Here is a 26,043-nt window from a genome sequence, read left to right as displayed (position 1 = left end):
TAATGCATATTGCAAATCCTTTAATAAGTCAGCTATGAATGGTTGAATTCCTTAATATAAAGTTAGCTTTCTAGAAATTGTATACTCGAAAAATTTTAAGGCGTTTTGTCAGCTGGAGGAGTTCCTTTGTCAGATTTACGAAAAAAGGGTTCAGACTATGCTTCTTCTCTTTATTTTAATAGTACATTACAAACAAGGATGGCAATATCCATAAAAGCGAAGCTCTGAAATAGTTGGACAAACAAACATCAACACTTGTAGACTGTCAGAACTAAATAAGCAGTATATAAATATTACGTTTAAACAAAATTTAAGTAAATTCGTTGCTAAACTGTATAAATACAGGATACTTTTATTGAACAAACTTACGTTTTTAGGACTGAATTATAGAGAAGCTTCGCTTATAACATTGTACTAAGTTGTCCTATGAATCAGACGAATAGGATAATTATATCATATGAAATATTGTTGTAAGAACAGTAAAAAAAAATCAGCATACTTTAAATGGGCGTACAGGCTTTCTGGTAACGATTATAGAGTGGCTACGCTTTCTAAATTATACCTAACTATTATAGAAATTATCATGCAAAGTTTGAAATCGATAGGACATTTCTTACATGTCTGAATTAACAAAAACATTGATTTAGTTTATTTTTGTAATACCATTTACGTGATACCATTTATTTTTGATTATGCTTAAGATATATCCAGAAATCCAACGACAAAGTAATGTCCTTCTTATTTGAAAAGTGAATTTCTTACCATCTACAGACTGGCCAGCCAATTTTGAAAATAAAAAACGTACAAAACGTACACAAAAAAAATACGTTACGTACATAAAAAAAAGTAAAAAAACGTACAAAACGTACATTCCTAATAAAAATGATGTTTATATTTTCCTAGTTACCTATTATCAAAACATTTAAGTCTACTAGCGGAGAAACACCATAACGGACCATAGCGGACTGACAGACACAAGATATCCTATTACTTTATTAAAGAGAACTAGCGCCTACGCTCCTAAAGACCTCTAGGGGCACTTGAGAAGGGGAGGGTTGAATTCAATAACCCAATTTTTTTTATTTTAGATTTAAAAAGAAAAAGTAAAAAACATGGATAACAACATACATAAGTAGCGGAGCTCTAAAGTTTTATATAGACATCTGGAAAAATTTAACTATAAAAAATCAGTGAGCAATTAAAGTTCTTTTTGGGGGGGGAGGAGGTAATTTTTTTCTAAAGTCGATTTCTCTTGGAAGGGTGGATGGTGATACTCTTCCCCAAAATAGTTATAAAACTTCCAAGAACCTATGAGAAGCTATCCTGTTAAGGAGAACCATATCGGTTCAGCGGTTAGCGAGATCCTTTGGTACAAATAAACAGACATCCTGTTATCTTCTATAATACAAAGTAGAACGATGTCTGTCCGTCTGTCCCTTAAGATCTCGGTAACCACTGAACCGATTGGATTCTACTCTTTAGGGTATATACCTATTGGTCCTGTGGTGGTTTTAAGCTATTTTTTGGGGCCACCCCCCCAAAAAACAAAAAAAATCAACCCCCCATTTTTTTTTTTTTTTTTTTTTTTTTTAGGAGATATCCTTGGTCCTTTTTTTGTAGGAGATATCCTTAGTCCTTTGTAGAAGATTTCCTTTGTAGAAGATTTCCTTTGTGGAAGATTTCCTTTGTAAAAGATTTCCTTGGTCCTTATTTTTTTTTTTTTTTACGAATTTCACCTTACACTTTACACCTTACACTTTACACCTTTTGGGGCAAAGCCCCTAGAGGCTAGGGGCGAAGCCGCTAGTTATGTACAAAGTATATCCTATTATAAGGACCAGCGACTACGCCCTTAGAGGCCTCTAGAGAAACTTGATTAAGGGGGAGTTGAATTCAAACACCCAATTTTATATTTTTTTATTTAAAAATAAAAAGTAAAACACAAGGATGACAACATCCTTAAGTAGCTAAGCTCAAAAGTTATGGATGGAAATCTGGGAAAATAAATAAACTAGGCATAGAGTAGTGTCATAAAAAAAAAACATTTAACTTATTCAAATAAATCACAAAACCTTTTTTAAAATATATAATAACGTGAAAATCTAGGAATAAATTCAGCCCCCCAACCAAAAATCAAATCTCAATGAAACAAAGTGGAAGTATTGAGAATAAAAACTTATACAATCCCTGAAAATTACAACCATCCATCAAGAAAATGAGTAGAGAAAATCATAAAAACCTATACATCTAGGAATCGATCTAGCACTGCAACAAATAGACAAACCTTAAAGAAACTTTTTGAAAATATGTAGAATGTGAATTTATCTTTTTCCTGAAAATTTTAGCCATCTATCTTGAATAGGAGTCGAGAAAATCACAAAAACTTGAAAATCTAGGAATAGATCTGGCACCCCAACCAAAAGGTAAATCTCAATGAAAATATGTAGGATGTGAACTTATTTAATCAAAAAACAAGAGCCAAGAAAATCACGTTTCTCCGATGGCATAACGGACTGAGAAAGTATTTATAGAGTAGCTTCGCTAATAATTTTTCTTGTGAGAAGGGGGGGGGGGGTGGATTAGACCACCCCCATTTCTGTTTTCAATTTTAAAAAGAAAGAAAAAATAGGGGAAGGGTGGTTATTTTTTTCTAAGAGTGATTTCTCTTGGGAGGGTGGTTGTACCCTCTCCCAGAACCTATAAGAAGCTACCCTGTAAAGGAGAACCATATCGGTTGAGAGAGAGCCTTCGGTACAAACAAACAATTAGACAGACATACATCCTGTTATTACGTACTAAGTATATCCTATTATATAAAGTAGTAAGTTTTTTGTTTGATGCTTAAGATTTTCATTACTTCTGAACCGATTGATTTCAATTTCAGGGAAACTTCACTCAGTTACCGAGATGGTTTTAGGCTATTTTTCTACCATTTTGAATACAGGTTCTCGAAGGGATATGGAAGGACAGAGAAAATAGCCTACAACCTCTCCCAGATCATGTCGGTTCAGCAGTTAACAAGATTCTTCGCTACAGAAAAAAAAAGGATTTAGAGGATTATACATATCCTAATATATAAAGTGTTTTATGCTTTTTTGTCTGTAACGAAAGATCTAGCTAACCGCTGAACCGATATGGTTCTCCTTTACAGTAAAGCTTCTTACATACCCTGAGATGGTTTTAGGCTATTCGTTTTTAGAAATAAGTCTGGGTATGGTTTTAGGCTATTTTTCTGACATTTCATATTCCTTCGAATATATAGTCCCTAGATGCTAGGGGCGCAGCCGCTAGTAATAGGATATAGGGTTATTTTGTCTAATGCTAAAGATCTCAGAAAATACTAGTCTTTAATACAAAGTAAAACAATGTCTTTCTGTCTGAAGCTTAAGATCTTGGTAATAGCTGAACAGATTCGGTTCTACTCTTCAGGGAATATATCTACTGGTCCTGTGGTGGCTTTAGGCTATTTTCTTGGAGTGTGGAAAACCCAACCCCCCAAGAAAACAACCACCCCTTAATTTATTTTTGTAAACTAATGCAAATAAGCTGGGTGGGGCCTAAATGAAAAAAAATCATCACAATATCTTTTTTTCGTTTTTTTTACTAATTATGAACAAACGATCCTATGAAGGAGGGAACGAATCCTCTAGAGGATAGGGGCGAAGCCGCTAATCCTAGTAGTAAGTAAAAAGCTTTAAGTGTACCACCCCCCAAGAAAATAGCTTTAAAATATTCCCTGAAGAGTAGAACCTAATAGGTTCAGTGGTTACTGAGATCTGAAGCTTCTAAAAGACAGACGGACAAACTTTGTATTATAGATAATATACTATTTTCGTAATACTTTTTATACAAATACAAATACATATACAAATACTTTTATACTTGTACTTGATTCTTATTCTTTAAAAACTGAAGATACCAAAGAATAAGACTTCTTAATCCTAAACTGAACACCATATGATATCTCGGAAAATTTACCTAAGTAGATATATAAAGAATTTGAAAAAAATTATTGTAAAATCTATTACAGGTGAGTTGCACAAAGTGCATTTAGACTTGAAATTAGTCAACTGCATATCATTTTCTGTTCAATTCTTTAAAGTATATCTATAAAACATATATTTCAAATCCATAAATTTAAACTATAAGTTCTAAAAACATACATATATCACATATTTTACCTACATATTTTTGTTCTATGAAAATTTAAGATATTATTGAATTTATTTTTTATAATACACCTATAGTTTTTGTTAAAATTTTCGTACAAAACATACAAATTACTTTTCTGCTAATATTTGATTCTTATTATTTTTAAAAAAACGTAAAACGTACAAAAATACAAATTTCAAAATACGTTACGCACACATATCAAAATAACGTCCAAAACGTACACAGATTCGATGCGTAACGTACAAAACGTACAAAACGTACACTCTGGCCAGTCTGCATCTATTAGCGTTCCTCTTATAAATAAAGAGAAAACTTAAGCAGTAAACATCTAAGGAGAAAATTAAATCTATAAATAATGATATTTTCCTGTTTTCGAGTCTCTCTCTGTGCTGACTTTCAGACTGCAAAGCTTCTGTGCTTGCCTGTGATTTGGCCTACGAATAAAAAGGGCCTTTTCAAAAGTTTTATAATTTCATGATACAATAAGCCTAGATTAGTACAGAGATTATCTTTTAAGGTTGAGAAACAATAAGATTTTCATCACTGTACCAAGGTTGTTTTTTGCCTGTTCTTATAGATCCTTTGAATTACTGAACCAATGAGTTCTCCTTAGCGGGGAAGCTTTACGTAGTTCCTTGACAATTTTTATTTCTAATTAGGCTACCCCTCTCAATCCTTTCACCTTTGATTAAAGAACCTTTTTATGAAAGCGACGAAATTTTCTCAAAAACTACTTGTTGTTGAATTAGTTAAGGGGGGGGGGGGGGGTTCATGCAACCATCTCGTAATTAGTGAGCAAATGGCACTTAGAATTCGAATTTTCATTTGAAATTTTGCATGAGTAATCCTTGGTGGGTTTATATTCCCTAAATCGAACAAAAAGTTGGAAAATTAACGGCTCAGCCGTTTTGCCATTTTTTGGATATCTACAATATTGCAAATTAGTCATGAAACCTATCTCCACATAATACTCTTTTCCACTCCAAAACGCTATCAAACGGTTCTAGACGGTAGCTGTTGGTACTAGAAGTTTTAAAAATGGTTATTGCTATCATTTAACATTAATTAAACCCAAAATATGTTTTAAAAAGTTGATTCCGACGTAATTGATGATGGATTTACCCTGAAAATAGGCAAAAAAACGTCTTTTCCAACTTTTTGTTCAAATTAGGGAAAATAGACCTACCAAGGATTACTCATGCAAAAGTTCAGATCGAAATTCGAATTCTAAGTGCCATTTGCTCACTGATTACGAGATGGTTGCATTGACCCCCCCCCCCCTTAATTAAAATATGTTTCAAATAGGAGGTACTTGTAATTTTTATGATTAAATGCAACCATCTCGTAATCAATGCCGTCAGACGTTACTTTTCCAACTTTTTCTCTAACTTAGGGAAAATATACCTACCAAGGATTACACTTGCAAAGTTTCATAACAAAATTCGGATTCTAAGTACCATCTGCGCATTGACTCCGAGATGGTTGCATTAACCACCCCCCCCCCCCTCCTCCTCCCCCTAAATTTGGATAATTATAATCAACAAAGCGCAGAAATATTGAACAAACCAAGAAAGAAATACAAAATTACTAACGTTTCACAAGAGTGTATAATTATGGTGAAATTATATCAACTCATTAAAAAAAAATTCTCAATTCCTCGAAAAAAAGATTTATGATTGTAATAAGCCTAATATTTATTCCTAAAATCATTATTTACATTATACGTAAGAAGCAATTAATTGATATTTAATCAAAAGATAAATAACAGATCATACTATTTCTTAATTAAACAAGATTTTTTACGACTAAATGCTTTGTCAAAGTCAAAAAGACATTAAATCATACATAACAATTAAACTAAGCATTTGACAGAAAAGAAAATTTAAAACAACCCCAAAAAATAACTTCAACTAACCAATTGTCAGGGAGGTAGGGGACAAAAATGATTAAATCAGTCTGTTGTATTCTGCTTAATTTTTTGAGAAATGTTAGGGTATATTTCCTTACGTGGCAACGCACCTTTAGGGGCGATTCTTCGTATTTTTCACAGTAGCTTTTCTCCTATTTCTAGCCCCTGCGGAGGCGCTAACCCTGCGGGGCCAATTGCCTAACCCTGTGGGGCAATCACTTAACCCAATAAAACCTAACCCAACCTAAAATAACCTATAAAAATCCATTTTAAAAATACGACGAATCACCCCTTAAGGGGCGTTGCCACGAAAGGGACTATTCCCAAATGTTGAATAAAATTTTGAGTCTTCCTAATGACAGATATTAAAAATACTTTGGTTCAGTTACTGAGTATTGTGTCAAAATCTATTCTAGTATCTGTTGATGCAGTATTTTCTGCTTACGCATTTGCCGACTAAATCAAGATTAATCTGTAGGGCTGTCTATATTCTAAAATTTACACTTTAATCATTCTTATTAAGTAAATAAATATCTTCTGAAAAAAAATTGGTCAGCCTAACATATCTCAAACATTAATTTAATACAAAATAATTAGTAAAAATATTTAACCCTGTTAACTTTCTAAGTTTTCCTTAACACTTTCAAAAGGCTTTTAGTGTGAAAAAAATATTCCATAGTTTTAACAACTTAATCCATGAAAAAAGTCTCTCCCATAATATTAATTTTATTTGATAATTTATTTAGTTAAGATGTTGTGAATAGAACGATTTATTCCAATTTATATGTAAAAATGTGACTTTTCATGTTATGACGGCCTTTAGTATTATTGAAATTTGGCAAAAAAATATTTTCTCCATATTTTACCTTAAAACGGGCACCTTTATGCGACACCTTCAATCGTGAACCTATTACCAACAAAAAACTCAAAAAAAAAAGATTTCTTTGGTACCATAGTTCAAACCTAGGAATAAGGTATAACCAACAAACAAAATAAATCTAAAATGATATTCGGGGGGGGGGGGCAGATGTAGAGGACGTAAATTCTACTATGTGTCGACCCCCCAACGTCAGCTGAAATTACGTATAGATTTTGTGATTATTTTTCGAATAAATTTCGTTATTGGCATAAGCTGGTTCAAACCGTTTAACTAGTCAGGTTAATTTGGGATGAAATAATACCGGTTTTTAACCCTAAAAATTCAGGGAGGATATTTACTTGAATTATCAACTGCCATGAGATTATCCCCAACAAGAGTTTGTACTCTGTTAGTTATGAACCAATCAAAATTCAATAAAAATACCTAAAGTTATGAGCCAAGGAATAATATAACGTTTTCTCGGAACTTTTAGTCTAATCCGAAACACACAAAGTTCCTATAAATAATGTTGAAAATTAAATACGTTGATGTTTTACTTTGTTTGACCGTCTTCTGACTTGTTGAACTACGCATTTATGAATATGGCAACCTTTTTTATTATAAAATAAAAATATTTTATCTGTACCTTGATCACTGTCCTAGATAATAAGTTTTTATTTTTTTTTATTTCAGACTTGTATTCAAAATTTTGGTGGTATTAAGAACATAAAGATTAAAAGAGGCCTTATGTACAAAATTAGGCATTTTAAGGTTTCAATAAATGATTTAGAGAAAAAACTCTAAAAAAATTAATTTATTGAAATTAAAATATTATATCAACGCTTTATCATCTTATTCAAGTAGTAATCAGATTAAATTTTTTTTAATTATTCTTCTCATAATTTTTTACATAAGTAAATATTTTTTTCATTATTACAGTATTTTTCTGTAATTTAAAGTAAATATAAAAAACAGATAATCACATGTTTATCCACGTAGAAATTATTCAATTTATCATGAATAAACAAAATCTTGTATTTTCCATTTACCTGGTTTTTGCAGGGTTACAGTAGCAGGACAATGGAGTATCAATAATACAACCCCAAATTAAGTGTTAAGTTCTGACTTTGTTAGTCAGTTATTGTTAGGGACAAGAAGCAGTTAAAGGTTGATTGATATTATTGCAAAAAGCCCATAAGTTATATTTTTCTTTTTTAAGAGATGTCTCTGTAAGACTCTAGACTAGATCTTAATAATAATAATACCTGGGATAGTTCTTGTTTTAGTTGAGAGATGTCTCTGTAGGCCACCTCTAGACTTGACCTAAATATACAATTTTATGAGAAACTTCTTATTGGTCCTGAGAACATTTCAAGCTAATTTCGGGAAAGTGAAAAAGTAGTTTAACCCCGAGGAACTAGCTCAGCAAGGTATGAGTACAACTACAAATATATATATCAACCTCAATCCTGTTTTAAACAAAAATAAAGATTTCTTGAAAATTGCCCAGAGTGGCCTCAGAGGGCTTTCTACACACACATAACAGCCACACACTTTGGATTACAGTATTTCTTTTAACATAAGTATTAGAATAGCTTCACATCCAATTTCTTAATCTCTTAATATTAAAATAGAAATTATAGAATCATACATAAGATATCTAAAATCAGTGATAATAGCCATGATGCCAACAAATAATTCTGAGAATGGTTGACCTCTCAGGGTTATCATCTAGTTATGAATGGACTGATTTTTATTGGAAATTGGTCAGCATAACAAGAATTTAGATTATTTAAGGAGTTTGGTATTCATAAAATACTACAAATAAAATACATATAAATTGGCTTTTTTGTCAACAGTGTAACAGAAATAAGGTTCTGTCTGAAGCAGGTTTTAGGCTATTTGTCTGATTTAAGTAGGGTACTTTGTTCTAAGTCTCCTAAAAAAAATATGATTGTTCTGCCAAAACTCATAAAATTAGCTAAATTTTTTTATTCTTTTTAAGCATGAACGTCAATAGAAGGTCTCAATGTCATCACTAAAAACAAGAATTTCATAAATTGTCCATTCTTAGTAAATAAAAATATAGATAGAAACCTATGATTTTGGTTCATGTACTTATATTTCTTTACTTTTTTATTTTAATAAAAACTCTTCAAAATGTAAGGTTTAAGTATAATTTTTCTCACATGACGTAAAATTGAAATTGATGGACATATACAGACTGTGAGACTGTGCAAAATATTGATGGATTTTAAGATCTTGAAATTATCCTTTCGAAAGTATATTATTTTGATAGTTTTTGCTTTAATATTTTTTCATTTTTTGACATATTTCAGAAAATTGTTAACATAAAACATTGCAATTGAAAACAAAATTATGTTCATGTTTTTTTGCTGGCTTTCTAAGATTTTAGCTCAGAAGGTGTAAAAGCGTCCACTCGTTGTAGGCATAACGGTTATTTCTGCTGTTATGTCAGAAGCGTGGCAATAATAGAAAGAGTATAGAAAATGCATTAGCACCATAAACAGTAAGAATTTTAAGACCAAGCTTAGACCGTGCAGTCAAATTCAAAGTGCAATAAGTTTTAATAAAATTCAATTCAATTGTGCACTGTGAGCTTATACAAACAACGAAATTAATTCGGAAAAATCATGAAATCTATGAGATTTTCAGCTGTAGGGGGGGGGGGGGGAGATAAATAGTACAATTGACGACCTTTTTATTTGCTCCCTAAATATTATTTTAGATTTATTTCGCTTGGTGGCTATATCTTATTCCTGTTGCACTGTGGTCTTTGGACGAACACGTATAGTTAAAGAGTACCTAACTCTTACGAGATGAATAAATAAAGTCGACCCACAAGTAGATTTGATAACAATTTCAGTATTTTCTTAAAGCTTACCTGAGTCCTTTAACTTTATCCTTGTGTTCCTCAAGTTCAACAGTTAGGCTCTTCTTTTCATTTCCAAGGGTCTAAATTATATTATATTTGGTTTTTTTTTAAAATAAAGGATGACAAACATCATAAGCACCAAAGCAAAGAAAATACTGAGAAACCTTATAAGGAAGAGGAATTAAAAAGCTAATAGCATTATATATCAGTACGGTATTGGCATACAGAAAAACAAAAAAAAAACAAAAAAAAACATTATATAAGCATAAGGCATATGCTTGATGATAAGGAGAATCTTCAAAATAAAAATTTAGGAGTCTATCTCAAAACTCATTAAAACAACAAATGAATTTATTTGACAAGAAACAACAGACTACGTTAGTTATAGAATAGATTCTGGAGAATCTTCACATAAAATATTTCAATATTTAAAGACTTACCTTGTTTCCCTCAGCTAAAGATTTCAAGGACTTGCTTATAGCGTTCTCATTCTCATTCTTGTCACCCAATATCTAGTAAAAGTATAATTATATGGTTGCTACTCTTTAAAGATGATACAAAATTGGTACTGTCATCAGGAACGAGAGCTTAAAAATAATACCATGAACATCTTAATTATGTTTTAATAAAAATACCAAGTAACGGGTTTTTGTAGTATTCTTTTCTCAGTAGCTTTTCTCCTAGTCCTAACCCTGCGGGGCAACCATTAACATTTACCTAATCTAACCTAGCCTAAAATAACCTATCAAAAACTACTGTGAAAACACGACTAAACCCGCTACTTCATTTTATTTTCGTGATCCAAATTACTTTTGACTTTTTATAGTTAATATTGACAGTTGACACCCATCTTACATAAAAATGCACTTTAAAGTAGCTGCTAGAAAGTAGTATAATTCTGAAGGTAAAAGAAGGGCATTTTAAAAAATCTAGTTTCTGCACAAGCAGAAAGGAATTCAGTGGGAAATACAACTTTAAGGATAGTTTCAGTGACTCCAACCGTTTTAGGTCTCTTAATTTTCACATATAAATCAGGACTAAGGTATTACCAACAAGAAATAAATCTAAAATAATATTTGGGGATGGGGAAAATAAAAAGGTAGACTTTATTACTATTAAGCATTGTCCCTCCCCCCTTCCAAACAATCAATATAAATTAGCTGAAATTATGTAATATATTTTCGAATTAATTAAGTTGTTGGTTACAGCTGCATATGATATAAATACTACGTTATCATTCATCAAATAACTAATTCTTACCTTTGTCAAGCTTTCATTTTCAGTTTTTAGTCTGGTAGATTCTTCAGATAAAAGGTTTCTCTCAGATTCCAGACTTTTTTCTTTGGCTCTAGTTATTTATCAGGCTTTTAGTTTATGTTGAATATCAATAGCGAAGCTAACTTAAGAATACAGCTTATGTATGTCTGCAATTTGAAGGAAATATGTACAAATACAGGGATCTAAAGGTATAACACAATGATAATACACAAAACTACCCCTTTTGTAGTTTACTACAGTTAGTGGTTAAAACGTTTGGACACTCAACTTCATGAATGGACCAATCAAAATCGATAAAAATTTCCCAAAGTATGAAAAAGTATAATGTATCTTTAATCTTGAAAGAGAATCAGGAATTAATATAACAAAAACATTATTCATGAAAAAAGAGAATAAAAATCGATTTCATCGATAATAATTTTAATAATAAAATAAAATATTAATATTACTCTATACAAAGACAAGGAAGAAATATAAAAATTCTAATATTAGATATAATAAGGTTTTAAAATTGTCAGCAAAAACTGATAAAGTTATATTGATTCATTTTAAATACACAAGGATGACAACACAGAGAAATATAAAAAGTTTTGTTGAAATTTGGCTTTCAAAAGGAACTATGAAATTTAATATCTACTACCTAAGCATTATAAATCAGGGAATTCATGTCAAGAAAATTCGGCTTTCTATCTCATATAGAAGTCGAGTAAAATAACCACATCTCAAAATTAAATTCTCCATAGCATTACCAACGGACCAAAATAGTTTAATAGACTGTTTGCTCATTGGTATTTCAGCCATCAATCTTAAATGGCAGCCAAGAAAGAGGACTATCCACGAACAAGAGCACGTGATTCTAAGTACCTTCCAGCATTGATCCTAAGTATTTTCTTTCAGAATATAATAGGTCACCACTAATAATTAATATATTGACGAGAAAATTTATGTTTCACCACTTCAAGTTGAAGAAAAGTAAAAAAATGTTCAGGTTTTTTAGTCAAAATTCTATCAAACATTTTGTTGAGTTCGGGGTGTCTTTAATTGTCCATGTTGTCAAATGATAAAAATTAAAAAAAAAGTTAAAAGCACATTTACTATATATCATATGTATGTTTAAATTAATGCTAGTATGGATTAATTTAAATCTATATAACACGAGCATTCGCATATGTATCATCAAATATCCATTCCCATATAAACAACCCCTTAAATAGTGGATGTAAATATTCATTTATTTCCCTGGTATCTCATTTATATCCCTGGTATGATTTTAGAAGATTTTAAATTTTTGAATAAATGATGACCTATCGGTCCATCATTTATTCCCTCGGGTAAGAAATATTCATTCCTAAACAAAAAACTGGACAGGAATATCATTCTCATTTAAACAAAAACTCATTTTTATGCTAGTAAAATGTGGTTTAATTTTGGTTTTTAAATTTCATTTATTTCCCTGGTATAATTTTTCTTTCTTTTAGTAATTAATAAAAATTCTAAAATCTTCCAAAAAAAATTTAAAATCTTCTAAAATCATACCAGGGATATAAATGAGATACCAGGGAAATAAATGAATATTTACATCCACTATTTAAGGGGTTGTTTATATGGGAATGGATATTTGATGATACATATGCGAATGCAAAATGATAATGAATAAATGATGACCTATCGGTCCATCATTTATTCCCTCGGGTAAGAAATATTCATTCCTAAACAAAAAACTGGACAGGAATACCCCATTTAATTAAAAGAATTAGCTTCATAAAAGTTTTCAAAATCAATTAAAATACCTAAAAAAAATATGGTGAAACATAAATTTTCTCGTCAATACATTAATGATATATGGTGACCAATTATATTCTGAAAGAAAATACTTAAGATCAATGCTAGAAGGTACTTAGAATCATGTGCTCTCGTTCGTGGATAGTCCTCTTTACTAAAAATGGAGGGGAGCTATAAATAATTTTGACTCGACTCTTTTTTTAAACACTGGGGGCAAGGACATCCAAAATGAATTTGGGGGTGCCGTAGGAACCCCCCAAAATTTTTTTCATTTTACCCCGCTCCCCAAGCAAATTTTACTCCCGGGATACAAATTTTAGAGAAGAGGTAATTTAAAAAACAATAAAAAAAAATTAGGTAAGTATTTCTGGTGCTGCCATTTATTTTTAAATAACTGCCTAAAACAATTTTTTAAGGGGGGGGGGAGAATTTTCATTTTTGGGGGGTTAGGGGTGTCGCACCCCCCCCCCCCAAGAAAATAGCTTAAAACCACCATAGGACCAATAGGTATATACCCTGAAGAGTAGAATCCGATCAGTGGTTACTCATTCATTCATTTAGCCCGTGTCCTTCTCATGTAGATTCATCATCAGCTGTTGCCAGGTCTAGGAATCTGGCCGTAGCAACAGGATTTATCCAGAGGTCTCTGACTGTGAGGTTCGTTGGTTTATTTGGACAGTTAAACAGATGAGTGGTGGTGTGGGAACTGTCACAGTTAGGGCATTTATCTGTCACAGTTCTGTCAATGCGGGCCTTGTAACTGTTCAAATAGACACTATAACCAGATCTCAGCTGTGCTAGTGTTGATCTGGTTGACCTGGGCAGCTTCATCTCAGTCTTGCTGATGTCTGGAGGTTTAGTTTTCAGTACTTTATTGTTATCGAGGTTTTTGATAACTTCTTGTACTGATTTGGTGTGGATTTGTTTCAACCTTGACTTGTATTCCTTCTCTGGCAGATTAGGACGAGAAATTTTCTTAATTTCTTTACCAAACTTAGATGTGAGAGTTTGTTTCATCTGCCGTGGAGGGGGACGTCTGTTCAGGTTGATTCTGTTGGGATGATTTTCCCTTTGTGTGCCGAGTAAAAATTGCTTACTAAGCATTTCACAGTGGGGCCGCACAGGCATGACTTTAGTTTCAGAGTGCAGATGGTCTATGTTCGTCATTCTGTGGCAACCAGTGGCGACTCTGAGTGCTGCATTTTGGGCAGTTTGAAGGTGTTTCCAATTTGTGTCGCTTAGTGTTGGTGTCCAGATGGGGGCGCAGTAATTGAGGGTGGACTGTCCAATAGCTTTGTAAGTATTGACAATTACCTCTTTTTCCTTGCCCCAACTGCTACCTGCCAATGCCTTGAGGATGTTGTTCTTGGACTGTACAGATGTTTTCATATTGGCAGCGTGTTCTTTGAAAGTAAGCAAACCATCAAAAGTAACACCAAGAATCTTGGGTTTCTTAACCGTGGGTACACTTTCTCCTGCTATTTCAACACCAAGTTCAATGTTGATTTCATTGGAACTTGTTGTGAACAGGGTTGCCGAAGATTTAGAGGGAGAGATGTTCAGATTTCGACTTTTGAACCATGTGTCAAGGGTGGATAGGTAGATGTTGATTTCCTTGACTATGGGTTCGATAGTAGGGCCAGAGTTTAGGATATTTCCATCATCTGCATATGATACAAGATTAATGGAGCCAGGTGGTGAGGGCATGGAAGACATATATAAGTTGAAAAGTACAGGGGACAGGACACCTCCTTGTGGGACACCCTGTTTGACTTTCCTGTATTTGCTCTTGGAATTACGGAACATTACATATGTTTGCCTACCTCTGAGATATGAACAAAGAAATTTCTTGATGTAATCGTTCAGGTTGAGTTGGTTTATGTCGTCCAGCAGGATCTGGTGGTCAACCGTGTCGAAGGCACGGGACAGGTTGATTGCCACGGAGACAGTTCTGTGTACTGGCTTTTTCCTATTTAGACCATTGTTGATGTGGTCTAAAATACTCTGGAGTGCAGTTGTGGTTGATCTGCCCTTCCTAAAACCATGTTGGTGATCGGCAAGTTGAACAGCTTCATTTACATAGGGAAGAAGGAGAGCTTCAAGGATCTTTATTGCAGGAGAGAGGAGCGAAACAGGTCTGTAGCTTGGTCCAAGGTCTGAAGATTTGCCGGGCTTTAGGAGGGGGATGATCTTGGCAGTTTTCCACAGGCTGGGGATGTCAGAGTCCTTCATGCATTTGTTGAAGATGTTGGTGAGAAATTTGATTGCATGTGGTCCGAGATGTTTAAGCATGAGAGGTGAAATGTCATCAGGTCCAAGAGCTTTGGAGTTTTTGGCCTTCTTGATAGCTGCGCTGGTCTGTTCTGGTGTGAAAATGATTGGTTGGTTCTTGGCTTTCCTCTTCATGGCTCTCAGAGTTTTCCTAAGTGCTTGGAGAGGTTTTTTGTCAGAAGGTGGAGTGTACTGCTTGTTGAACTGTGTTGCTATATCCTTTGCATTCAGGTAGGTTTTGCCATTGAATGCAATGCCTTGGTTCTCTGGTTGTTGTGGATGGTTATTTAAACTTTTTATCGTTTTCCAGAGTTTCTTGGAACCCGCCTGACAGCTGGCAAGGTGTTCCTGCCACTTGTTTTTGCGATGGTTGTTGATGACATTGTTGATCTCTTTGTTTAGATCAGGTATTCTATTGTCAGCTGGGTCGGTGTTCTTGATGTTGTCTCTGTTCTCTATCAGTCTTACAGCTTCAGTAGGAAGAGCATTTAAGATTTTTGGGATGCGGCCAGCAGGAATAAATCTTTTGGAGGCTTTTTGGAGGGTTTTCCTAAAATGTTTTTCAGCTTGGTGGACATTTGTGACTTCTCTGGCATTAGCAAAAATATTTTCAGTGAAGGATTGGAACTTTGGCCAGTCAGCTTTTGAGAAGTTCATGAAGGTAGATGGACGGGAATTAAACTTTTTAAGTTCAGCTGTAATACTGATAATGATAGGCAGATGGTCTGAGCTTAGCCTGTTTTCTACCTGCCATTTGGAGGTGGCTAAGAGGCTAGCAGAGGCGATGGATATGTCTGGTGATGTTGATGAAGTGCTGGTTACTCTGGTAGGGAGGTCTTCATTCAGAAAACCACAGTCCTGCCCTGTAACGATGTCGGCAAGGGCATTACCTCTGGCATCAGGTGTTGAGCCAGTTAACCATAGTTCATTGTGGGCATTTAGGTCGCCACAGACAAAGTAGTTTTCACCAAGATTGTCGAAGAGATTATCTAGTGATGGAATATATCCCTGGCTGCAACTACTCTGTGGTGGTATATACACATTGCGTATAAACAGGGGTGAGTCTTCTCCTGGAATGCTGATGGTCATTGACTCAATGTGTGGATCCTGTTCCAGGCTCTGAGGAGTTTTCTCGAGTGTGAAACAAACTTCCTTATGAATAAGGAAAGCAAGTCCGCCACCTTTGTTGACACCTCTGTCCTGTCTGATAAATGTGTATTCAGGGGCTTTAGGATGTTTAGATTTAGCTGTAAGTTTAGTTTCTTGAACAGCCGCCACAAGAACCTTGCGTTTCTCCATGTAATCTAATAGTTCATCAATTTTACTACTAATTCCATTGATGTTCCATTGTAGTATTCTGCAGTTATAGCTTGAGTTGTTGATGATAGGGGGGGCAGGGGTAGCACGATGGGGGGGAGGGGGTGCACGACGGGGGGGCGGGGGGTCACGTTGCGAGGGCTGGGGGGCTCGTTGCGGGGGCGGGGGGGCTCGTTGCGGGGGTGTTAGGGGTGAGGGGGCACAGCATGGTCCAGTCCAGTGTGTAAAGTTTCTCCTTTCTTTAGATGTTTTAAAACCGGAGCATTTGACGTGGAGCCAATTTTCACAGGTGGAGCACTGAACCGAGATGGTTGATACTCTTTTGGAGCAGAGTGGACATAACCATATGTCACTGGGACCAGGATTTTGTTCGATTCCAGCAATAAGTAGAAGTAGCCGAATTAGACAGGCTGGAGTTGTCTTATTCTTTGTCAACCAATTTAAAAACACAGTTTAGCTGAGGTGGAGTCCTCATTGTCAGAGATGATGAAATACCTCTGGGAGTTGATGATGAATCTCTCGGAAGGACGGGAGATTGTAGTTGTTGGTTCTTGGCTCTGCTCCTGCTGCTGATGGTGTTGCTGCTGTAGTAGAGGTGGATGCACGGCGTAGACATGACCAACATAGCATCCATCAGTGGTTACCGAGATCTTAAGGGACGGACGGACAGACATCTTTCTACTTTGTATTATAGATTCTTTATTTTTGGACAAAAAAAAAAATCTATCGAAGTCGCTCGTTCTTCAAAAATAGTAAAAGCCTTTCACTTACTACTACCAATGATAATAAACAAAATTTTCCCTTCTGTAGACTAAAATTATTGTATGAAACTTTGGACACTACTAGTTTGGAACCAACGAACTAGATGTTAATAAAAGTACCCAAAGTTTTGAGTCAACGAATAATATAGCGTGGTTACAAAAATTTAAGTACCAGTATAATTTACAGTCCACTGTCTTCTCCCTGCTTAAAAATGACACATTCCTGAAAAGTAAATGATGCAAAGCTAAAAGCCTGCCTGAGTTTTCTGATAATATCTGCTTGTTTACCATTCTGTTTGGCCAAGGCTTCTCCCTCGCTACGAAGATCTAGAATAAGGGGGGGGGAAGTTCTGCCACTTTCGCGTAAACAGTGTGCAGTGGACTAGGTATTGATTTTAGATTATAGGTTATTTAGGATAAAAGTTTACTTTTGGGTATTAGTTCACGTATATTTAATCATTTTTTGAATAGGTCTCCAGGTTCAGGTGCTGCAGGCTGGAAGGTCGTTTCTGGACAGGTAAAAAAATTAAAAATTTTTTGTTTGAAGAGTTAGAGAGCAACTTATAAAACAAAATATGCTTCTTTTTGAATGTTATTAACATATCTGCAGAAAAAATTAAATTCGGCCTCCAGGTTCAGGTGCTGCAGGCCTCCAGGTACACTCTGGACAGGTAAAAATTAAGTTTTCTTATTTGAAGAGTTAGAGGTACACTTATTTAACAAAATATGCTTCTTTTTGAATGTTATTAACATATCTGCAGAAAAAATTAAATTCGGCCTCCAGGTTCAGGTGCTGCAGGCCTCCAGGTACACTCTGGACAGGTAAAAATTAAGTTTTCTTATTTGAAGAGTAAGAGGTACACTTATTTAACAAAATATGCTTCTTTTTGAATGTTATTAACATATCTGCAGAAAAAATTAAATTCGGCCTCCAGGTTCAGGTGCTGCAGGCCTCCAGGTACACTCTGGACAGGTAAAAATTAAGTTTTCTTATTTGAAGAGTTAGAGGTACACTTATTTAACCAAATATGCATCTTTATGGATGTTATCATCATATTTGCAGAAAAATTTAAAATCGGCCTCCAGGTTCAGGTGCTGCAGGCCTCCAGGTACACTCTGGACAGGTAAAAATTAAAATTTCTTATTTGAAGAGTTTGATGTACACTTATTTAACCAAATATGCATCTTATTGGATGTTATTACCATATTTGAAGAAAAAATGACAATCGGCCTCCAGGTTCAGGTGCTGCAGGCCTCCAGGTACACTCTGGACAGGTAAAAATTAAAAACATTTATTTTAAGAGTTAGAGGTACACTTATTTAACCAAATATGCATCTTTTTGGATGTTATTACCATATTTGAAGAAAAAATGACAATCGGCCTCCAGGTTCAGGTGCTGCAGGCCTCCAGGTACACTCTGGACAGGTAGAAATTAAAATTTCGTATTTGAAGAGTTAGAGGTACACTTATAAAACAAAATATGCATCTTTTTGGATGTTATTACCATATTTGAAGGTAAATTGACAATCGGCCTCCAGGTTTAGGTGCTGCAGGCCTCCAGGTACACTCTGGACAGGTAAAAATTTAAATTTCTTATTTAAAGAGTTAGAGATACACTTATTAAACCAAATATGCAACTTATTGGATGTTATTACCATATTTGAAGGTAAATTGACAATCGGCCTCCAGGTTCAGGTGCTGCAGGCCTCCAGGTACACTCTGGACAGGCAGTTATAATATTTTTTGATACTTTTTGATTTGGACACCTTACCTGGATCCTGGTGACCACTGGTGACTGTATGTATTTTATGTAAATAATGATAGTCGTCCAATCTATGAGGTAGATGTTGATTATATTGAAAAACATGTAGTTTTACTTGTTGTTGAAAAAAATGAAGTACTTTTTGAAATAGATGATTTGTTAGAGATAGTGAATCAGGATTGAATTGCTCTTCCCTATATACTAACTTTACATTCTCTTGGTAATGAATAAGTATGATTTGACAATTTTTATTCTTATATCTATAATACAAAGTAGAACGATGTCTGTCTGTCCGTCTGTCCGTCTGTCCGTCTGTCTGTCCGTCTGAAGCTTAAGATCTCGGTAACCACTGAACCGAATGGGCTCTACTCTTCAGGGAATATACCTACTGGTCCTGTGGTGGTTTTAAGATATTTTCTTGAGGGGTGGGACACCCCTAACCCCCCCAAAAATAAAAAAATCCCCTCCTTAGGGGAGACTTCAACGTCAAATAAGGTGATATCGTACATAAAAAATTAAATTTAACAAACAAAAACATTTAAAGTGCCACTAGAGGCCTCTAGGGGCGTAGCCGCTAGTTCTAAATATAAAGTATTAAGATAAATAAATCTAGTCTGTTGATTAAGCAGTATTTTGTTATATAATGTATTTGTATGATTTGACAAGTTTTTTTTATATTCTAAATACAAAGTATTAAGATACAAAAATCTAGTCTTCTAGTTAAGCAGTATTTTATTAAATAATGTATTTCTTTTTGATAATGTAAGTTGTACATATTTTAAAAAAGATAATTTGATCTGTAAAATATTTTTTTCGGAGTTCTAAAATGAAGAAAAATTTATTGTTCACTGGAAATAAGTAAATGACGAAAGTTATGTGAATATTATTTAGGATAACATTGCAAATTTTATGCTCTAATTTTTTATATAAAGTTTCTTTTCTATTTCTACATAGTATACCTTTTAAATAAAAGATTACACATTTGATTTACCTGTCCAGCAGGCTCTTGGAGGCCGCCTACAGCCTGTCTGGAGCCTTAAATGCTATATTATACTGAATTATTATAATTTAGCCATTTTCTTTTTAGAAACCATTCCTATAAATTCAAAAATAACCATTTAGGATTTTTTAACTGGCTACCAACAACCAGCAGTCAACAGGATCCAGGTAAGGTTTCCAAATTAAAAGTATTAAAAAATATTTTATCTGCCTGTCCAGAGTTGACCTGAAGACCTCCAGTACCTGAACCTGGAGGCTGTAATTATCTTTAAATATGATAATAACATCCAAAAACACGCATATTTGGATTAATAAGTGTACCTCTAACTCTTCAAATAAGAAATTTTAATTTTTACCTGTCCAGAGTGTACCTGGAGGCATGCAGCACCTGAAACTAGAGTCCAATTTGAATTTTTTCTGTAAATATGATAATAACATCCAAAAAGATGCATATTTGGTTTTATAAGTGTACCTGTAACCCTTTAAATAATTTTTTTAAATTTTTACCTGTCTAGAATGGATCTGGAGGCCTGCAGCACCTGTACCTGGAGGCCGAATATCAATTTACCTTCAAATATGATAATAACATCCAAAAATACGCATATTTGGTTTAATAAGTTTACCTCTAACTCTTTAAATAATTTTTTTAAAAATTTTTACCTGTCCAGAATGTACCTGGAGGCCTGCAGCACCTGAACCTGGAGGCCGATTGTCAATTTACCTTCAAATATGGTAATAACATCCAAAAAGATGCATATTTTGTTTTATAAGTGTACCTCTAACTCTTCAAATAAGAAATTTTGATTTTTACCTGTCCAGAGTGTACCTGGAGGCCTGCAGCACCTGAACCTGGAGGCCGATTGTCATTTTTTCTTCAAATATGGTAATAACATCCAAAAAGATGCATATTTGGTTAAATAAGTGTACATCAAACTCTTCAAATAAGAAATTTTAATTTTCACCTGTCCAGAGTGTACCTGGAGGCCTGCAGCACCTGAACCTGGAGGCCGATTTTAAATTTTTCTGCAAATATGATGATAACATCCATAAAGATGCATATTTGGTTAAATAAGTGTACCTCTAACTCTTCAAATAAGAAAACTTAATTTTTACCTGTCCAGAGTGTACCTGGAGTCCTGCAGCACCTGAACCCGGAGGCCGATTTTAAATTTTTCTGCAAATATGATGATAACATCCATAAAGATGCATATTTGGTTAAATAAGTGTACCTTAGGTAATTTCACAAAAAAAAATTTTTGGTCGCGGTTCAAATACCTGTTCTATACATAAAAATAAGCAATAATATGAATTTTTTTGGTTCTATCTTGATTCTAAGTGGTAGAAGGTGAAATCAAGATTTTTCGAAAATACGCGAAGTATGAATCTCTAAACCTGAACATTGAGGTTATTGGTTACTGATCTTTAGGCTGTCCAAAGGGCACTCTTATGTCATTTTAGACTATAAATTCAAACGGTAACTGCCTTTCATTTGCCTTGCAATTTCTAAAATGAAAAAGAACGTCTTTCTGGTCCATCTGTGGGCTGAGATCTGAAAAAGTAAAACCAAGGATCCCTTTGTACTCTAAAATCATATATAGAGAACGGAAAAATATCGACCTTTCAACCTAGTTTTTAAGACAATAACTCTAAAATTGGCCACAGATGAGCTAGAAAAATGTTTTTTAGTAGTGATGGGAATCCGGATCCGGAATCCGGAATCCACCCAATTTTCGGCCAATTTTGGAATCCGGATCCGGAATCCGTTTTTTATAGCGGATTCCGGATTCTAAATTGGTAGGCTAAAATTACCGTCTTTTTTCTTACAACTCCCTCTGTTTGAAGGCAAAGATCAAAAAAAAAATTTCTACATAACAAATTTTAATAATTACTAACGTGATGTAAATGTTTTAGTTATGCTGGAAGTCAACACTTTAAACAAATCAAGGCTTCAACCAAGTAACATAGTGATAAATTAACGAAAAAAGCTATCTCTCTGTGACGGACGGCCTTTTAAAATACTGCTAGAATCTGGAATCCGAATCCGGAATCCGCCAAAAGTAAGAATCCGGAATCCGCAAGAATCCGTCACTTTTTTTGACGGATTCCTTCAGAATCCGGAATCCGAATCCGGCCCAAAAATTCGACGGATTCCCATCCCTATTTTTTAGCATTTTAGAAATGGCATTGGATTCTACTAGTAGGTACCATTTGAACATGTATTCTGAAACGACATCAAGGTGACATTAAAGTCGAGAACTGAGAAAATTTTAAGATTCTTGGATTTTGGTAATTATTGGGTTAGTATATTGGCCATAGAATCAGTTCTAGGTGTCCAAATCACTTACAAAGGTGTTTTTGTTGTCAGGGTAATATGCTGGGTCAGATATTTTACCTAAGACCACTAAAACTGAACCTCTAATGACTTGACTTGGCGACATGGTATGACCTCCCTGTAAGAGATGGAATATGACAGTTAGTGTGTGCTAAGACATTTATCCATTAGCATATGTATTCCTTTTTTAAAGATATTTCAATTTTGAAGAGTTTTACAGCAATTCAAAAGACCCGAAAATGGACTATTATGGCAAATTTTCATCAAACAAGGATTACAACAACTATAAAAGCGAAGCTCCAAACTGGTAGGACAAACAAACATTAACACTTGTTGAGTGTCAGAATTGAATAAGCAGAATACAAATGTACAAGTTGAAAAAAAATAGTAAGTAAATTGTTGCAAAACTGCTTAAATACAGGATACTGTTTAAGGACATACTTACATTTTTAGAACTTGGTTATAGACATGTTTTACTTATATAATTTTACCTTGTTGTAATAGGAATCAGTATTCCAAAAATCAGATAAAAAAGAATATTTACATCACATAAAAATGGATATACAGACATTCTGGTAACATTTATAGAGTTGCTATGCTTTCTAAATCATACTTTACTGTTATATGAATAATTATGTCTAAATTAACTGTCTTGGAAAGATGATAATAGCTCTCTATAGACACATTAACATCAAAGATTGGTCTACTTTAGCTCCCCTGGCAGACCTGGCAAAGTCAAAACTTGGATTTTGAAGGCGAAGGTGAAACATTGAATTTTTTTGGTTACCTGTCTTGAGGGTGCGAACTCTAAAGTCTTTTTTATACTAGGCATCCTTTAATGTTATCTCCTACTCACAATAAGAACTTTCTCAGACACCTTGAACACCATTCTAGCCAAACTGTAGCGGGATTAAGAGCTCCTGTGCCAGCAGGCAGGTTGAAAGATGGACTATTCAAGCTCTCTATACATAGTTTCAGATCTCAACTCAGAGAAGGGCTAGATGGAAGCTCTTTAGCTTTTTAGAAATGGCAAGAAAAATGAAAGGCCATTTGAACTTTTAGTCTATAATGACATAAAAGTGCCTTTAGGGCAGTTTAAAGACGGGTAACCAAGAACCTCGATTTTTTAGATAATTCGCGTATTGGCACAAAAATGCAAAATCACCTTCTACCACTAAGAATGCTTCTAGAAAGCTAAAATTGCATATTTAAGCTTATATTTATGCATAGAACAGGTATTTGTACCGCGACCTTTGATTTTCTTCATTTGGTTACATTATGAAATTACCTAGACTGTACCTCTAACTCTTCAAATAAGAAAACTTAATTTTTACCTGTCCAGAGTGTACCTGGAGGCCTGCAGCACCTGAACCTGGAGGCCGAATTTAATTTTTTCTGCAGATATGTTAATAACATTCAAAAAGAAGCATATTTTGTTAAATAAGTGTACCTCTAACTCTTAAAATAAGAAAACTTAATTTTTACCTGTCCAGAGTGTACCTGGAGGCCTGCAGCACCTGAACCTGGAGGCCGAATTTAATTTTTTCTGCAGATATGTTAATAACATTCAAAAAGAAGCATATTTTGTTTTATATGTTGCTCTCTAACTCTTCAAACAAAAAATTTTTAATTTTTTTACCTGTCCAGAAACGACCTTCCAGCCTGCAGCACCTGAACCTGGAGACCTATTCAAAAAATGATTAAATATACGTGAACTAATACCCAAAAGTAAACTTTTATCCTAAATAACCTATAATCTAAAATCAATACCTAGTCCACTGCACACTGTTTACGCGAAAGTGGCAGAACTTCCCCCCCCCCCTTATTTATCGCATCGTGTTATAAACAGCTTTCTGAGGATATCAAAATAAAAAAATATAAGTTAAAAACCAGCTTTGTTAGCCCCGAAGGCACGGACGAACAATTTTAATTTTATAATTTAATATTCGTGGAAAATGGTCTGTGAGACGATGCTATACTGACATGATTTTTCAGTATGGCTGAGAACCGGTCCTAATCCAGCGGATATAGATCGGTTTCTAAGCCGGGAATAGTTTTAATTATTGTCTGAACCAAATAAATTTTTAATCCAAAATCTCTTTTCTTATATATATAACCAATGAAAACTTTATTTTGAAAACTCTTTTATTACAAAATTTCTATTTGTGCAATATTGATAGGATAATGAATGTTGAAGCAATAAAAATTTTCTTAAAAGTATCAAACATTGTGACATATTATATAATGTTATTTTAAAATTTTTAATTCTTTAATGAATAAGATATTTCTGCAAAGGGTATTTGAGAAGCTCAGCAAGTTCAGTATATTAAGTTTAATCTAGATTATATAATATTAGCGACTACGCCCGGAGAGGCCTCTAGGGACCCTTGATGTTTGGAGAAGGGAGTTGGGGAGGGGAAGTCACCTCCTCCAGTTTGAATTAAGAAAAAGATTCAGCGCTCTTGTAGGAAGGGAAAAACAGTAAGTCATACACTGGCGCCGCCAGAAATATTATTTGGTATTTTTGGCGATTTTTCTTGAGAGGGTGATGGCACCCTACCCCAAAATAATTATTAACCTTACCAGGACCTATGAGAAGCTACATAGTAAGGAGGCTTAGCGGTTAGCAAGATCCTTCAGTACAAACTAAGAGGCAGAGATCCTGTTACTTTTATAAAGGGTTGTGCGTAATAGTATTATATTAAGTATTAAGTTTAACCACTAATATATCGGTTACTACTGAAATGAATACATTTTCAATTTTAGTAAATCCTCACAGAGATCCCGAATTTATTTTTAATATAAGTTTTTAATTGGTCTCATGCTATTTTACTGCCCAACCTCCCCGGCCCTAGATCATTGGGGCTGAGCAACAACTCCTTAAAATTGTCAAAAATCACAAACAATCAGGCATCAATAAAAATTTGTTATAGTTTAATGAATTAAATAATATATTTATTATGCCCCTAGCCTCTAGGGGAGGGCGAGAGTTCTGAAAAAACGGATAAGCATGAATAAGTCTTGAAAACTGCATAGAAAAAATTCTTTTAAAAAATGTATGTTTGATAAGTAGTTTTTATCATCGAACAGGATCATCAATTCAAGATATATTTTAAGCACTTCGTAACACTCTCTCTTTCACCTTTGTTGAAATAATAGATAAATTCGTAACACTCTCTCTTTCACCTTTGTTGAGATAATAGATAAATAGTGATATTAATTTACCCTTATATATTAAATTTATACAATTTCACATGTACACTAATAAAGTTTAATTATATAAACAGCGTTGGCGCTTCATTAACAGATTTAAGTTAGACCATCCAAGGGCGTCCAAGCTTTTTCATTTTGAGGGGGTTGGGGGGGGGGGGGGGTAATCTTTATATCATATAGGCAAGGACGTCCAAGCTTTTTAAATTTTTTTGGGGGGTGGGGTAAAAATTCAATCTTTAAAATTGGGAGGGGGGTAATCGTCCCTCTACCCCCCCCCATTGGACTTCCTTGAGACCATCCTTAAAAAATATACTAAAAACATCCCCGAAATATCATTAAAAATATTCTTAGAGTAATGCAACAAAATTAGTTTAAAACCTCCAAGGGGTTGGGGGGGTTAAAGGAGGTAATACCCTTCCATCCCCACCAAAAAAAAAAAAAATTTTACCCACAATTTAAGGGTGCTCTAAGCTCTGAAAGCTCGAACCAC

At 34.3% G+C, this 26,043-nt stretch overlaps 1 protein-coding gene across 1 annotated transcript in view; it reads right to left on the bottom strand.

The window, feature by feature from the left end:
* The window catches only part of LOC145330456 (uncharacterized), a 57,412-nt gene that overhangs the window by 17,855 nt on the left and 13,514 nt on the right, over positions 1-26,043 (bottom strand). The window contains exons 18-23 of the mRNA XM_080175090.1: positions 17,504-17,573; positions 11,098-11,185; positions 10,278-10,349; positions 9,847-9,917; positions 8,207-8,264; positions 4,543-4,607 (exon numbers count right to left, since the gene is read on the bottom strand). Coding sequence (XP_080031216.1) covers positions 4,543-4,607; positions 8,207-8,264; positions 9,847-9,917; positions 10,278-10,349; positions 11,098-11,185; positions 17,504-17,573 — 424 coding nt within the window. The remainder of the gene's footprint in view (positions 1-4,542; positions 4,608-8,206; positions 8,265-9,846; positions 9,918-10,277; positions 10,350-11,097; positions 11,186-17,503; positions 17,574-26,043) is intronic.

Source organism: Acartia tonsa, chromosome 10 (assembly GCF_053477335.1).
Source record: "Acartia tonsa isolate MP-2025a chromosome 10, ASM5347733v1, whole genome shotgun sequence".
NCBI classification, from domain to species: Eukaryota; Metazoa; Arthropoda; class Copepoda; order Calanoida; family Acartiidae; genus Acartia; species Acartia tonsa.
This window is presented reverse-complemented; position numbering and strand designations above follow the sequence as displayed.